This window comes from Globicephala melas, chromosome 21 (assembly GCF_963455315.2).
Source record: "Globicephala melas chromosome 21, mGloMel1.2, whole genome shotgun sequence".
Classification (NCBI taxonomy): domain Eukaryota; kingdom Metazoa; phylum Chordata; class Mammalia; order Artiodactyla; family Delphinidae; genus Globicephala; species Globicephala melas.
In genome coordinates, this window is record NC_083334.1 from 34,900,211 (window position 1) to 34,917,878 (window position 17,668).

The window sequence follows — 17,668 nt, forward strand, 5'->3', positions numbered from 1 at the left end:
TTATTGCTTACTCTATATGGTAAAAAATTTATCACCATGTTTGGGGACAAGCTTTTTCTCCAAGGAAATATTAAATATATTTTTTAGATTTTCTTTTACTTCTTCTTCATTCAGTGTGTTAAACTCTACCAAATCTGTATTGTCCTTATAATTGAATCTCCTGTAGGTGAGGGTGAAGCCCACTAAACAGTGAACACCTTCTGGGGTCTGCAAGGAACAAAATGACTTGCTTGTAAAGACAGATGCTGGAGATTCCTGAAGGTATATATTCACAGACTCAAAGTCATCAATTGTTCGAGGTTCAAGAGTAAAAGAGTAGATTTTCCGATATTTATTCTTTTCCAGGAGCTCAGAATTAAGAAATTCTTGGTTTGGGATATACTGCTCTCTTCTGATTTGGTCTAGGTACCAGATTCCTCTCTCTTCTGTCAAGCAGAAGGTGCAAGGCACCTGGGGCTGATCCTTCCCAGAAATTAACTCTAGAGGCTGCCACATCTGGTAAGAGCGTCCAAATCCAGCATCAGCTATGTAGTTCCTGCCATCAATGGTCACCTTCAGCAGGAGGTGAATCATGGCATTGCTATATTTGTTTGCTGGAGTGTTGTATACATCCCCTCCCAATATAGTGGTCTCAAAACCAATTGTGGTCAGAGCCCAGTACAGAAGATGATTGACTTGGAGACACCACCCACCTCGGTTCCTCCTCACAATTTGATCAAAAGTGGCCTCTAAGCCCAATTCCATGGCTTCCCCACAATGGATGTTAAGGTTCTCAAAGGGAATGGCTCGGATCTGGTGCTGAAGAATGTCAGTTAATGTTTCCAAGTCCAACTTGTTCCTATAGTGCTTATAACCAATTCTTTCAAAATATGCTTCAATGTTCATGATTCCTTAAGGCAAGGAAAACGAAACAAAAATATTCCTTTTTTACTTGAATTTCTTTGATTAGCCTAATGATAACAAATGTATTTTAAACATGTAAACACAAACAATGGTTATAAATAATTGTAATTATAAGCCTTTTTGTGTGTGTGCTTTTAGTGTATTAGTGGCTTTCACATGCATAAGTTCAGTTAATGGTGCGAGTAACCCTGAAAGAAAAGTATTATCACTTCTTCCATGTTTTGAACATGAGAAGTTGGAAATCCAGATGAAGTGATGAGTAAAATGATAAAGAGCTTACATGTGGTTTTTTTGGTGATGAATAAGGAGAGGTACAAGTTGCTATCAATTAAAATAGAGTTTACAAACAGTTTCTAATACAAACAGGAGAATTATAATATAGTACTTTCATTCATGGTACTTGACCAACTCAATATCTTCTTCAGCTGAACCTTACACAAATTTCCCCACTCAAAGATTCATATTCATTCACAAACTGATTTATTCAATAAATAGTTTACTGAAAATCTATTATGTATATGTTACTGACCTAGTGGTTGCTTATCTTAAAGAATCTTACAATTTAGTGGGGTCTGGTATGACACAGTGAATTAAATGAATTTTAAAAACATGCAATTTCTTAGATAGTGATAAGTATTCTGGGGAAAATAAAGCAAAGAAGGTAGATAAGATGTGCACAGAGAGAGCTTCAGTTTCCAATAAGGTGGGCAGAGGAAGCTTCACTATGACTTTAAGGATGTGAGAGAATGAGCCATGTCCACAAATGTGGGAGGACAATTTAGGAAGAAGGACCAGAGGGTTAAAAAAAAAAAAGCCCTAAACTGGAACCTGCCTAGAGTTTCCAAAGAACGTTCAAGGAAGACAAGATGAAGGGAGCAGAGGGAGTAAGTGGAAGCATGGATTGAGATGAGATCTGACCTTTTGTCTTTTACTCGGAGATGAGTAATCACTGTGAGAAGGGCAGTAGGGGAAGGCTGCAGTTTGGGCAAAATGCACCATCATCAAATTGTTATGTCTGGCTTGTATGGAGAGTGAGCTGTACATACTGAGCTGAATGAATAGACATATGACCCAGGTAGGCGCAATTCAAAGCACATTTGCTCTAGGACCAGTGTTTTGTGTGTGGATGGCATGTGGTCCAAGTCAGTTCAATGAGACTCTGTTGAGGAACTTTTGCTGAAACCTAAGCAGATGCTTCTACTGCAGGGCCAGAACCTGGTAGGATATTTGCTCAAATCTACTAGGAGAACTTGCTGAAGAATAATATCAACAAAGAATTTATTGAGTTGAGGAATGAAAAGCAGGAAAAGGAAAGATGAGAAAAGACAACAATCAAGTTTTAAGCCATATCTTGACTTTATGGTAAGGTGAACCAGAAAAAAAAAAAGTAGTCCTTATTTTGTAAAATCTCATATAGGAAATGTTTCTGTCCCCTGATACCAGAGTCATAATCCAGTGTGAACACTGATTGTAACAGTGGTGCATTACCATTGATAAGATGACATGGCCTGAGGTAAGAGGTTACAAAAGGCCCTGCCCCTAGGTTAATGGTGATAAGTTATGTATCCCTGTTGTCCTTCTTAATGTCATTTCTTTCAGATTCACCTAATTCTCTTTTTTGATCAGTTATTCTTCCCATTTTGCTAGTGTTTCAACTTTTTCTATTCTTGATGTCTGCAATCTGATCTCCTCCAAATCTCTTAAGCTTATTTCATTTCTTCTCATCTTTACATGCATCAGCACAAGCCAAAAACTCTACGACTCAGACACCAAGAGAACAACTGGTACTTAGCCAGACCACCACAGACCCTCTTCTGCTTCTGTATCCAGAATCAGTGCTGGGTAAGTAAGGAGGGCAGGTGATGTGGAACAAAAGCAATATGATTTGTAACTGCCTGGCCATTTCATTTCTGAGTTAACCAACATCTTTTTATTTGGAAATTAATGTATATTTTTTAAAGCTATCTTTTGATTTTAAAGATTTTTCTTTGCTCCTCTGGAGGGGATATGGGGATATATGTGTACATATAGTTGATTCACTTTGTTATACAGCAGAAACTAACAGAACAATGTAAAGCAATTATACTCCAATAAAGATGTTAAAAAAATATTATGTTACTTTAGAATTTAGTAGCTTCAAGTTCATTGAGAAGAAGCCAGGGTCTGGATGCAAGCAACATGTTATAACCAAATTATATCTGCATATTCCATGACTAAATATAAGAGATTTTGTACTACTGAAGTTATGATAGAAGGTGAAATATGGAGGCACTAGAAAGTAGTTGTCAGGATAAAACTGGGTGAAAACACTGCAAAGTTTATATATTGACTTGTAATTTAGATGTGCACTGATATACCATTTCATTTTCCTTGATCATAAATGTAAGAAAAGAATAAAAGGAGGGAGAGTGAACACACTTAGGGATCCAGCTGAGATGTCTCAGAAAAGCATACCTTTCTGAGGAAGTTCAATGTAGATTGAGTCTCAGTTTTAATTCAGAAGACTTAGGATAGTTCTTCTTCTTAGTTCACTCTGTAGAAATAAAAGAAAAAAGTTTTAAATATATCATATTCTTTCTTGAAAACAAGGACAGTAGTTCTAATTGGGACATGAATATGAAGAGTATTTTAAAATCACAAAACAGGAGTAAAATGGCCATTTGGGTTGCACAGAGAAGAGAAGTGAATGTACAATGATGGGAGATGGGAGCAAAACGGGTGGGTTCTAAGACTGGACACTGTGGAAGTCACCAGCAGGGGGCTCAGACACAACAGACCAGATGAATATTTGTCATACAATCAGCAAGGAGGGGTGAACCCTGTCTCAGGCCCCTGATTGCTACTACAAGATTTACCAAACACAGAAAAGACAACTATGTAATGGTAGCACCTGTCTTCCTTTAGGTGTAAAGTATAATTGGGGATGTTGGAGCAGAAAAATAAGGCAATATTCTTAGTGTATGGTGTCACCAGAAAGGATGAAGAACCATCCATACAGAAGACCAGCCATCAAAATATCTCTTGTCTTCAGTCATCTTCCCTCATCTCCACTGGAAAGATTGCAGAGTACAAGGTCCACTCCAGCCAGACATCTCACCAGTCACATTTCATTCAAGAAACAAATAAAAGATGGAGACAGAACTATACATGCATGAATATGATGAAAAAACAGAATGCAAATATACTATGAGACGGGGATCAGAAGAAAAGGACATAATACACAAAAGATAGGGGGAAATGACAACAAGCTCAAGAAGAAACATAAACTGAACAATGGAAAGATATTCTTCACAGGTACTTGAAGATATAGAACATTTAAAATGGACTCATACCAAAAAGCCAAAAAAATGAGGTGATAAAATAACACAGCATTATCAAAAGAACTATTTATAACTTAGGAAACTAATTAAGAATAACAACAAAGATAATATATAAGTAATTATGAACTATATATATATAGCATAATATCAAATGACTTATGTAGAAAAACTTAATACTCAATGGTTTTAATGAAGAGATAAAGCCATTAAAGAGTTAGAGAAAAGTTAATAGACATAAAACCAGTCAAAGACAATCCAATATAAAGATAATTGGTATTTCTGAAGGAAAAGATAAAACTCAAAAAGGATAATAGAAAAAATATATATATATGTATATATTCTAATAGTGTTACCTCTCCATCAGCCTGTGAAGATGTAAATCAAAATGAAAAACTAAGGAAGAGAAAGGCAGAATTGACTCCTTTTATTATAGAATAGAGTAGAAAAGTTATGAGAATAATGGCTGAAGTAATTTTAAAACATTTAAAAAGTGTGACTTAAGTGAAAGCCATTAGACCTATTGACCTCTGCCTCAGGTACAGAGGATAAAGAACAGAGCATGTTCAGTGTACCTTGAGTGGGCACATGACACTGGTGAGGATTAGGCTATCTTTTGACTCTCTGGTAAGGTGAGCACCCCACCCCCAAAAGTCTGTATTTTGTAAAATCCTATGTAGAAAAAAATTTCTGTCCCCTGTTACCAGAGTTCTAATCTAGTATGGACACTAATTGTAACAGTGGTGCATTACTATTGGTAAGATGACATGGCCTGAGGTGACATGGTACAAAGAATCCCACCCATAGGTTAATGGTGATAAGCTATGTATTTCTATTGTCTTTCTCTTTTGTTCAATTAGACAACATTTACTAAATGAGAAAACTACACTTAAAAAGTGCTTTAAAACAAAATGAAATTAGAAAAAAAAAGACATGTGCATTTGAAAGAACTTTGCACTCTGCTGAAAATCAAATCTCTTGCAGTAATACAATATGCCTATTCTTAAAATATAAGTTAACAGAATTTTCAATTTAATATTTTCAAAGATGATATTAAGGTCAAGAATTTCACATCTACAGTAACCCTTATAGAAGGGCATTTATAAATATAATGTCCATCCCTATGAAGCTTACAAATTTGGCAATGCTCAATAAAAGCTTTAGGAATCACATCCAAGTGTCTCATCTAATGAATCACAAATTTGTGTCCTGTAAGTTCTCCTTCTAAAATCTTTATGTAGACTTTTCTATTTCCATCATTTATTAATTTAAATAAAATATTTTGTTTTAAAAAAAAAAGGAAAAGAAATGCTGGAATAAATCCTAGATCATGTACAGAAATTATTGCTACTATAGTTCACTACAAAGCATGTCTATACAATATCATATGAATTTTGATCATGAAAAATCAGAATAAAAATCTTTAGTGACATAAGCCTTACAATCATATACAATATTCAAATGGTAACATTAGACAGTTAAGCACCCAATACCCATAGCTGACAAATGTCTTACTGACCAACATTCATTTAAATACATTCTTCATATAGAGGGAGGAAAAAAGAGATACTGTCAGCTTTCTAAGCCTTGTCAAAAAAGGATTTTCATGTTCTTTGGATCTAAAAACAAACAATAAAAACAAACCCCCAAAACAAAACTGGTGCAGGTGAGGGTGTTATCAGAAAGTTAAGCATGCTGAAAGGTGTTTTGTGGGAATTAAAAACCTAATTCTTTCTTAATGTCACAAAGAAAACAATAGCAACAGTCAATAAAACTAAAAGCTGGTTCTTTGAGAAGATAAACAAAAGTGATAAACCTTTAGCCAGACTCAAGAAAAAAAGGGAGAAGACTCAAATCAACTAAATTAGGAATGAAAAACGAGAAGTTACAACTGACACCATAGAAATACAAAGGATTGGAAGAGACTACTACAAGCAATTATATGCCAATAAAATGGACAACCTGGAAGAAATGGACAAATTCTTAGAAAAGTACAACCTTCCAAGACTGAACCAGAAGAAATAGAAAATATGAACAGACCAATCACAAGTAAAGAAATTGAAACTGTGACTAAAAATCTTCCAACAAACAAAGGTCCAGAACCAGAAGCCTTCATGGGAGGATTCTATCAAACATTTAGAGAAGAGCTAACACCCATCCTTCTCAAAACTCTTCCAAAAAAATTGCAGAGGGTGGAATACTTCCAAACTCATTCTACGAGGCCACCATTACCCTGACACCAATACCAGACAAAGATATCACAAAAAACCTACAGACCAATATTACTGATGAATATAGACACAAAGATCCTCAATATTAGCAAACCAAATCCAACAACACATTAAAAGCATCATACACCATGATCAAGTGGAATTTATCCAAGGGATGCCAGGATTCTTCAATATACACGAATCACACCATATTAACAAATTGAAGAATAAAAAACATATGATCCTTTCAATAGATGCTGGAAAAGCTTTTGACAAAATTCAAGACTAATTTATGATAAAAACTCTCCAGAAAGTGAGCATACAGGGAAACTACCTCAACATAATAAAGGCCATATATGACAAACCCATAGCAAACATTATTCTCAATGGTGAAAAACTGAAAGCATTTCCTCTAAGATCAGGGACAAGACAAGGGTGTCCACTCTTGCCACTATTATTCAACATAGTTTTGGAAGTCCTAGCCATGAGAATCATAGAAGAAAAAGAAATAAAAGGAATACAAATTGGAAATGAAGTAAAATGCTCACGGTTTGCAGATGGCATTCTACTATACATAGAAAATCCTAAAGATGCCACCAGAAATCTTCTAGAGCTAATCAATGAATTTAGTAAAGTTTCAGGGCACAAAATTAATACACAGAACTATCTTGCATACCTATACACTAACAATGAAAGATCAGAAAAAGAAATTAAGGAAACAATCCCATTTACCACTGCAACCAAAAGAATAAAATACCTAGGAATAAACCTACCTAAGGAGGCAAAAACCTGTACTCAGAAAACTACAAGATACTGATGAAAGAAATTAAAGATGACACAAACAGATGGAGAGATATACCATTTTCTTGGATTGAAGGAATCAATATTGTGAAAATGACTATACTACCCATAGCAGTCTACAGATTCAATGCAATCCCTATTAAATTACCAATGGCATTTTCCACAGAATTAGAACAAACTATTTTACAATTTGTATGGAAACAAAAAAGACTCTGAATAGTCAAAGCAATCTTGAGAGAGAAAAATGGAGCTAGAGGAATCAGGCTCCTGGACTTCAGACTATACTACAAAGCTACAGTAATCAATACAATATGGTAATGACACACAAACAGAAATATAGAGCAATGGAACAGGATAGCAAGCCCAGAGATAAACTCATGCACCTATGGTCTATAACAAAGAAGAAAGAATATACAATGGAGAAAAGACAGCCTCTTCAATAAGTGGTACTGGGAAAACTGGACAGCTACATGTAGAAGAATGAAATTAGAACACTCCCTAACACCATACACAGAAATAAACTAAAAATGGATTAAAGACCTACATATAAAGTCAGAAAGTGTAAAACTCTTAGAGGAAAATATAGGCAGAACACTCTATGACATAAATCACAGCAAGATCCATTTTGACCCACCTCCTAGAGTAATGGAAATATGGGGAGGGGGAAGGGTAAGCTGTGACAAAGTGAGAGAGTGGCATGGACATATATACACTACCAAACGTAAACTAGATAGCTAGTGGGAAGCAGCCACATAGCACAGGGAGATCAGCTCGGTGCTTTGTGACCACCTAGAGGGGTGGGATAGGGAGGGTGAGAGGGAGGGAGACACAAGAGGGAAGAGATATGGGAACATATGTATATGTATAACTGATTCACTTTGTTATACAGCAGAAACTAACACACCATTGTAAAGCAATTATACTCCAATAAAGATGTTAAAAAAAAAAAAACTCAAATGGGACCTAATTAAACTTAAAACCTTTTGCACAGCAAAGAAAACCATAAATGAGATAAAAAGACAACCCTCAGAATGGGAGAAAATATTTGCAAATGAAGCAACTGACATGGGATTAATCTCCAAAATATACAAAGGGCTCATGTACCTCAATATCCAAAAACAAGAAACAACCCAGTCAAAAAATGGGCAGAAGACCTAAGTAGACATTTCTCCAAATAAGACACACAGATGGCCAAGAGGCACATGAAAAGATGCTCAATAATTTTTAGAGAAATGTTGATCAAAACTACAATGACATATCACCTCACAGTGGTCAGAATGGCCATCATCAAAAGAATCTATAAACAATAAATGCTGGAGAGGGTGTGGAGAAAAGGAACACTCTTGCACTGTTGGTGTGAATGTGAATTGATACAGCCACTATGGAGAACAGTATGGAGGTTCCTTAAAAAACTAAAAATAAACTACCATATGACCCCACAGTCCCATTACTGGGCATATGCCCTGAGAAAACCATACTTCAAAAGACACAGGCACCCCAATGTTTATTGCAGCCTTATTTACCATAGCCAGGAGATGGAATTAACCTAAATGTCCATCGACAGATGAAGGGGTAAAGATGTGGTACACAGGGCTACCCTGGTGGCACAGTGGTTGGGAGTCCGCCTGCCGATGCAGGGGACATGGGTTCGTGCCCCAGTCTGGGAAGATCCCACATGCCGTGGAGTGGCTGGGCCCTTGAGCCATGGCCACTGAGCCTGTGCATTCAGAGCCTGTGCTCCCCAATGGGGGAGGCCACAGCAGTGAGAGGTCTGTGTACTCCAAAAAAAAAAAAAAGATATGGTACATATATACAATGGAATATTATTCAGCCATAGAAAGGAACAAAATTGGGTCATTTGTAGAGATGTGGATAGACGTAGAGTCTGTCATACAGAGTGAAGTAAATCAGAAAGAGTAACCAAATATTACTTGAGTATTCTGTGATTAAACAAAAGAAATTGCTATGACTAAAGTTGTGATTCACAGTGAAATACTAGCAAAACTTAGAAACAGTTGCCAGGAAAATAGCTAACTGAAAACACAACTAGCCTTATTTCTTGATATATAGCATTTCTGTGCAGATATATCCTTTCCTTTCAGCTTCATGATTAATATTAGAGAAGACTCAAGGGATATATAAAGAACACACTTAGAGCATCTACTGAGAAATCCCAGAAAGGCACTTAAAACATTTCTAAGCAAATGAAAGCAAGTTGATGTTCAATTTTAATTCAGAAGTCTCAGAAATTCCTTTCTCCTGGACTGAACTCTAGAAATAATAGAAGAGATAGTAAAATGTATACTGTGACTTCCTTTGAAAACAAAAAGATAGTTTAGTGTTACATGAGTTGTGAAAAGTACCTAAAAATCACAAAACAGAAGGGAAAGAACTGAAGAGTAAAGTGGGCATCTGAGTTGCACAGGGGAGGGTGTAGCAAGTGCAACCACAGGAAATGACAGCAACACTGATGGGTTCTGAGCCTGGAGGTTGTGGAAGCCAGCACAAGGGGGCTCAGAAGGAACCAGTCAGATGATTATTTGCCCTAGGATCAGTTAGGAGGGGTGAATCATGTTCTATGTCCCTGATTGCTACTACAAGAATTACCAAACATAGCAAAGACCAATATGTAATGGTAACACATGGTCTTCCTTTATGTGTAAAGTATAATTGGGGATATTGGGGTAGAAAAATAACGCAGTGTTCTTAATGTATGGTGTCACTGGAAAGGAAGAAGAACCACCGATATATAGAAGATCAGCCATTAAAGTATCTCTTGTCATCAGTCATCTTCCCTCGTATTCACTGGAAAGATTGAGGAGTCCAAGCTCCACTACAGCCAGACATCTCACCTGTAAACTTATATTCAAGAAAGAAATCAAAGGTGGATACAGAACTATATATAAGGAATTGTTTCCTTTTAATATAGAACAAAGAGTAGAAATGTTATGAGAATTTGGCTAAAGTAGTTTAAAAACATTTTTAAAATGTGATGTAATGGAAGCCATCAGACCTATAGATTTCTGCCTCAGGTACAGAGGGTAAAGAACAGAGCACGCTCAGGGTACGTTGAGAGGGCACATGGCATTGGTGAGGATTCAGGACTGAGGCTAATGTGGGGAGAATGCTGTCTTTAAGCCACCCAGAAACCTTTAGATGTGTTTGACCACTTTGCCTCTGACTAGCATGGCTTCTGTGTCCTTGTGCTCAAGGAGCTGCATTGTGGACTCTTTGGAAGACTTCTTGGGGGTTCCTGGAGCTGCTTTGCCTTCCTATGTGAAAATTGGAAGTGCCAGGGACTTCATGTCCTGCCAGGGCAGCCCTGCATCAGTGACTTACTGGTGAGAGGTTCTGAAAACTCAGCTGCCTTGCCTTGAGTCTGGAAAGACTTTGAGTTATAATTCACATTCAGGCTGACACTGGAGTTCTCCCAGGAGCACATCATAAGCCACTTGCACATGGTCCTGGCCTCAGCGTCTAAATCTGGGGAACCTGACAAGTCATACCAGTGGTCATTTTGGAGAGCTGTGTGAAAGAAAGGTAAGATGTAAGGGATGAGGAAACTTCCAGAGGGCCTTGAAAGTCAGGCAAAAGAGACTTCTTCTGTCACCAAATGAATTCTTGTTATTTTGTTGAATGGTCAATAGTCAACTGGCGGTTCCTCTAGCTAGATGCTCTGCTAAAGAAGCAAGCAGGAAAAGGAGGCTTTCTAAGGCAGTTGCTCCGGGAAATCAGGGCCATAGGCATCTCCACTTATCCCAGTGTCTGAGTGATACTGGGAGATAGATCAGCGACAACGTGAATCCGAGCTGGGTCAAGTTTGCTGGGAGACGAGAGAGCGATGGAGGCAGGAGAGAGGAAGAAATGCTTTCTGAAACAAAGGCAAGTCTTGATATTCTTTGTTTGGCTGGGCATAGCTCAGGCTGGTTCTGAGCCTAGGCGTTATTCAGTGGCCGAGGAAATGGACAGTGGCTCCTTTGTGGCCAATCTGTTGAAAGACTTGGGGTTGGAGGTAGATGATCTAGCTGCTCGGGCCCCCCGGGGTCGTTTCCAAAGGGAAAAAAATGCGTTTGCATTTTGATAGGCAGACCGGGGATTTGTTGTTAAGTGAGAAACTGGACCGGGAGGAGCTGTGTGGCCCTACCGAGCCCTGTGTACTACCTTTCCAGATGTTACTGGAAAATCCCTTGAAGTTTTTCCAGGCTGAGCTACGGATTAGGGACATAAATGATCATTCTCCAGTTTTCCTAGACAAAGAAATAATATTGAAAATTTCAGAAAGTATCACTCCTGGAACTACTTTCCTAATAGAGCTTGCCCAGGACTTAGATGTAGGAAGCAACAGTCTCCAAAGTTACACAGTCAGCCCCAATTCCCACTTCCATCTTAAATTACAAGACAGTTCCGACGGCACAATATTACCACAGCTGGTGCTGGACAAAGCACTGGATAGAGAGGAACAGCCTGAGATCAGATTAACCGTCACAGCGCTGGATGGCGGAATTCCACCCAGGTCTGGGACCGCCCTAATCCGCATTGAAGTCTTAGACATCAATGATAATGCCCCCGACTTTGCAAAGCTGCACTATGAGGCGCATGTCCTAGAAAACAGCCCCATTGGATCCCAGGTTGCCATTGTCTCTGCCAGAGATTTAGATATTGGAACCTATGGAGAAATATCTTACGTACTTTCCCAAGCATCTGAGGATATTCGGAAAACATTTGGAATAAATGCAAAATCGGGAGAACTCCTTTTAACACAGGAACTGGATTTTGAATCTATTCAGACTTATACATTAAATATTCAGGCGACAGATGGTGGGGGCCTTTCTGGCAGTTTTGTGGTGTTTGTCCAAGTGATGGATTTGAATGACAACCCGCCGGAACTGACCATGCCAACGCTTATCACTGAGATCCCAGAAACCTTGCAGGAGACTGTAATTGCTGTATTCAGCGTTTCAGATCCTGACTCTGGAGACAATGGAAGGATGGTTTGCTCCATCCAAAATGATGTTCCCTTCATTCTTAAACCCTCTGTTGAGAATTTTTACAGTTTAGTCACAAACACAGCCCTGGACCGAGAAACAAGATCCGAATATAACATCACCATCACCGTCACAGATATGGGGACACCGAGACTGAAAACCCAGCACAACATAACCATGCTGGTGTCCGATGTCAACGACAACGCCCCCGCCTTCACCCAGACCTCCTACACCCTGTCCGTCCGCGAGAACAACAGCCCCGCCCTGCACATTGGCAGCGTCCGCGCCACAGACAGAGACGCGGGCGCCAACGCCCAGGTCACCTACTCGCTGCTGCCGCCCCTCGACGCGCACGTGCCCCTGGCCTCCCTGGTGTCCATGAACCCGGACAACGGCCACCTGTTCGCCCTGAGGTCCCTGGACTACGAGGCCCTGCGGGCGTTCGAGTTCCGCGTGGGCGCCGCGGACCGCGGCTCGCCCGCGCTCAGCAGCCAGGCGCTGGTGCGCGTGCTCGTGGCGGACAACAACGACAACGCGCCCTTCGTGCTGTACCCGCTGCAGAACGCCTCGGCGCCCTGCACCGAGCTGGTGCCCAGGGCGGCCGAGGCGGGGTACCTGGTGACCAAGGTGGTGGCGGTGGACGGCGACTCGGGCCAGAACGCCTGGCTGTCGTACCAGCTGCTCAAGGCCACGGAGCCCGGGCTGTTCGGCGTGTGGGCGCACAACGGCGAGGTGCGCACGGCCCGGCTGCTGAGCGAGCGCGACGCGGCCAAGCACAGGCTGGTGGTGCTGGTCAAGGACAACGGCGAGCCTCCGTTCTCGGCCAGCGTCACGCTGTACGTGCTGCTGGTGGACGGCTTCTCGCGGCCCTACCTGCCGGCCCCTGAAGCGGAAGCGGCGGACGCGGCCCCGGCCACCCTGCTCACCGTCTATCTGGTGGTCGCCTTGGCGTCGGTGTCGTCGCTCTTCCTCTTCTCGGTACTGGTGTTCGTCGCGGTGCGGCTGTGCAGGAGGGGCGTGGCGGCCTCGGTGAGTCGCTGCTCGGTGCCCGAGGGCCACTTTCCAGGCCACCTGGTGGACGTCAGCGGCACGGGGACCCTGTCCCAGAGCTACCAGTACGAGGTGTGTCTGACGGGAGGCTCCGGGTTAAATGAGTTTAACTTCTTGAAGCGGATTCTCCCTAGTGGTCTGGTTCAAGACACTGGGCAGGACTAGTGCAAAAAGGCAATTCCAAGAATAGCGTAGGTTTCATTAATAGAAGAATCAGAAAGTTGTCTGGCTACGAATGCTTTAAGTCAAGGCTCTTGAGTTGATATAGTATTTTGTTTATATCTTGATTTTACTTTCTGTCTAGTTAACCCTGCATGTTCTTTTTTCATCTGCTTCCTACCTTTTCAATCCAGTATTAATGCCTCTTTCTTTTTCTAATAGGTGAGTAAAAATAAATGCATTATCTTTTAATGATGATTTCAAATAGGTTTTTTAAGGTCGTCATTTCAAATTCTATCCAAAGCAATGTAGAGAGAGTTCTGAACCACCAATATTAATAATTTACCCTATTGAATATAGTCAGGTAATATTCTTTATAATACTCCTAAAGCAGCTTTGTCTGTGGTTAATGAAGTGGATAACTAAAAATGTTTTAATATGTACCATTTTAAGGTGTATCATCCTGTAGGGGCTTAGTACTCAAATAAAACTTACACATATACTTCATTTTCTGTTTTGACATTTGCAATTAATATTTCAACACTGTATATGCTTATATTGGCTAAAAATGGACAAAAACTGTAGGTCAGATTACTCTTAAATTTGCCTAAAGTGTATTTATGATGGATGACTGAGAAAAAAAATTAAACATAGGCATTTTGAACAAAAAAAAAAAAATAGTCAACTGGCTGCTTTGATTTATCCCTAAGTGACATGGTACTTCAGTTACAAATTACCTTTTTGATGTAGCCCTGGAGAGCAGGTCAATATGAAGAACTCATTGTCCAGCTCCCAGTCTAGGGTCTCTACCTCTTTCATGTACAGCAGTGTTTTTCTATTTTATTTTATCTTATCTTATTTCATTTTTATTATTTTATTTTTCAACTAAAGAAACCCTTATTCGTTCCCCAAATAAAGTTGTAAGCAAAAGCCTAAAATAGAAGAATTAAAAACAGGTTGATCCAGAGGTAGTTCACCCCTGAGATGCTGCCACCACAAGTACAGTTATGGACTGAGATGAAATCTTCTATACCTACTTCCTGAACTTCTGGCACGACTGAATAAAAGAGGCTTAAGGAGTGCTAGTGAGTGGCTTTTCTTTGTGTGTGTGTATGGTGTTTGTGTTTTATTTCCTATACTTTTCCTTCTTTTTCCTTTTCTCTGTCTCAGTGAAGGATATGGCATCCCACTGGATTGACACTACAACCCTCCCTGACCCCAGGGCAGGTGGGCATCTGCTTGATTTCTGGCTGGAAAGGGAGCTGCTAGGCTAGCCCTACTCAGAGGCCATTGGACAATAGGGCTTTATGTACTGAAGGCCTGCAGCTCAGCCAGGCCTCTGAGCTAAAGCTCTCAGAGTCAGGCAGGTATTGTGAGGACTACCAAGCAGGCCCAGAGGGAACACAGCTGCTCAGCTGAAGATAGAAAAGCCAAACAAAATAAGTCTCTGGGACAGAAGTACTAGGGAGTTAATATTAAAAAAACAAAAACAAAAAAAACTCCTTTTGAGGGAAGGAATGGAGTCCTCTGTTTTATCCTTCAGGAACTAAAATGAGGGCCCAAGGGAAGGGAGTGAAATGCTGATGACACACTCAGGGCTACAAGCAGCATAAATACACGTTTGGACAGAGGTGGAACTTTCTGTACCTATTGCCAGCATATCTGTCATGACAACAGATTTATAAAAATTGATGTGAAATTTACGTGACCTAAATAAACCATTTAAAGTGAACAATTCCGTGTCATTTGGTACATTCACAACTTTGCGCAACCACGACTTCTATCTAGTTCCAAAATATCTCACTACCCCCAGTAAAACCCCAAACTCATGAAGCAGTTACTCCCCATTTCCTCCAGCCTCTGGCAACCACCAGTCTACGTCCTGTCTCTATGTTCCGCTCCACCTTCGGCTGCTGTGAACAGTGCTGCTGAGAACATTTGTGGTCAAGTACTTTTTTCTGTATGTTTTCAATTCATTGGGTATATGCCTAGCATTAGAACTGTCCAAATGAATAGTAGAATTTTAAGAGGTACTTCTAAGTGGCTTTTCATTCTATATGCTGTGATTTTCTTTTCCTCTCCTTCCCTTTCCCTTCCCTTCCCATCCCTTCCCTTTACTTACCTTTTTTTGGTGCCGAGGCTCACTGCAAGGACACCACAACCCAACCCACCCCCAGGGACAAGTGGCCAGCCCAGTGATCTTCTGGATGAAAACAAGAGAAGTTGCCATGCAAGCCGTGCCCACAGACCGTCCTTCACAGTGCTTACTGCACAGAAAGCCCATGGAAAACAGCCAAAAAAAAAAGTTACACCCAGGCAGCAGGAAGTTCTGAATGTTTCTTTGTTTCTCTTTTTTTCCCCATCTTGAGGAGAAGAAACTCAGAGTTGTGGGTGAAATCTGCCTATTTTTAAAGTTGGCTCTGAACTATTTAAAATGTAAAGGGCAAACAAAATAAGTCTCTGGGCAGGATGCAGCTATATACATAGTTGGAGTTAACAACTTCCTTCTGAGTGAGAGGGGGCAGGGTCAGCCACTTTGTGGTTGAGGAACTAAACTGTGACTTGGGGGAAGGGAAAGGTCAGTTCATCAAAGAAGAGCCAACAGGCGTGTTGTTGTTGTGGGCATCGGGCCAGGGCAAGGGAGCAAAGTCCGGAGGGGAGAGCCCACAGACCTCTTGCTCTGGGGCTGTCAGCCTCCACAGGCTCCTCTCTCCTGTGGAATTCTAAACATTTGTGCTCAGGGAGTGGTGTCCTCAGCCTGCCTGACAGTGAAAGAGCTGGTTCTTGTCATTTATGGCTCCTGAAGACCTTCCCCTTAGGGTCTTCCTTCCATCAAGATAAAATGTCCTCAAGAATTCCCTTGAACTGTGCAGACAACACAACACAGCCTCCCTGGAGTTTGGGGATGATCATTAGAGAATTTCTGATGAGCTAATGCAGGAGGAGCAGGAGTGATCATGAATTTGATGACTGCAGGACTAACTGGGCCCTTTGGGACACACCCAGGTGGGGACAGAGAAGGTGGACATTGCTGTTTCAATTATCCAAGAGGGAAATCCTGTCCCCTGAATCACGTGTTGTACACATTAGATATATTTTATATACTTTCATCCTCGCAACAAACTTTTAAAGTAAGCTCTCTTATTAGCTCCAATCTTCTGAGGGATAAACTGACTTTTAGAGATACTTAAATGACCTACCCAAGTCCTCACACCTGGGATGTCACATGGCTGTTACTCTAACCCTGAAACTGAGCAGGGCCCTGTGAGGCACCCAGGTATGGAGGCTTGGCCTTTTATTTTTGTCCCCGATTTCTTGTCAGAAAGACTACAGCCTCCATGACCTTCCCTGAGTTCCAGAGGGCAGACTCAAACAGTTGCTAATCAAGGGAGGGGCAGGCAAGAAACCACCCAAAGCAAGATTAAAGGGACCAGAGAAGCTCATCAAGATTAGAAGACTTACCACCTGAGACCCTACACACATCCTCATCTTGTCTGCAACCCCACCCTTTGATAACTCCTTTGATAAGGAGTTATAAAACTCCTTATCAAATCTTCCTGGGTTGGGACACATAGTTTTTCGAGGCAGGAGCTCTTGTGTACCCCTTTGCCTGGCAAAGTAATAAAGCTCTCCTCTTCTACTTCACCCAAAACTCTGTCTCCAAGATCTGATTTGGCACCGGTGTACAGAGAAGCTGAGCTTTTGGCATCAACCCCGACAGTTTGAACTGGGGTGTGTTATCTCCTCCATTATCCTGTACAGTAATTACAGCATAAGGATTCAAGTTATATGTCAGCCAAACTTTCTGAACTGGCTTAGGACCTGACATTCGGGTGTGTGTAGTATCTAGTCTCCTGGACTCACATTTGAAATAGGATTAAACCCCAATTTCAAAGCATAACACGTCACTTACCGAGCTCCCCTGGGTCCCACAACCAGGAACCGGGCTGACTGCCATCCTCCCACTTCCTGGACAAGCCCAGGAAGAGACCTCATTGGTTTGCAAACTGCTCCACCCCTTGAATCTTGTTAGAATCACCAGGACGCTCTGGGAAATGTAGTCGTGGGAACTTGGGTTGTCCTTGTGCACCTCTTGTTCAAATGTACTCTGGCGAGACCTGGCACCAGACTGAGAGTGGAGTGACCTTGTAATCCATACAGTTCCTACTCTTAGGGTGGCTGAATCCAGATATCCTAAGTGTAACGTGGGAGGTTAGGGTTTTAAGGGGATCCAGGAAAAGCA

At 41.0% G+C, this 17,668-nt stretch overlaps 1 protein-coding gene and 1 pseudogene across 2 annotated transcripts; one reads left to right on the forward strand and one right to left on the reverse strand.

The window, feature by feature from the left end:
* Positions 1-12: 12 nt before the first annotated feature.
* Positions 13-17,389, reverse strand: LOC115841155 (arylamine N-acetyltransferase 1). Of its 2 annotated transcripts, XM_030834887.3 has the most exons (4): positions 17,339-17,389; positions 13,143-13,427; positions 3,358-3,436; positions 13-890 (listed from the first exon to the last, which is right to left on the reverse strand). In XM_030834887.3, exon 4 carries the CDS (start codon positions 883-885, stop codon positions 13-15), a length of 873 nt encoding a protein of 290 aa, XP_030690747.2. In that variant the 5' UTR covers positions 886-890; positions 3,358-3,436; positions 13,143-13,427; positions 17,339-17,389. The 2 variants fall into 2 exon arrangements, with proteins under 2 accessions (XP_030690747.2, XP_060147550.1); XM_060291567.1 differs by lacking the exon at positions 13,143-13,427 and having other exon boundaries at positions 17,339-17,382.
* LOC115841144 (protocadherin beta-2-like) lies at positions 10,925-14,103 on the forward strand (annotated as a pseudogene).
* Positions 17,390-17,668: the final 279 nt, after the last annotated feature.

Excerpts from the sequence above, each read along its gene's own strand:
- LOC115841155 (XM_030834887.3), bottom strand. The coding sequence starts at position 885 with ATGAACATTGAAGCATATTTTGAAAGAATTGGTTATAAGCACTATAGG.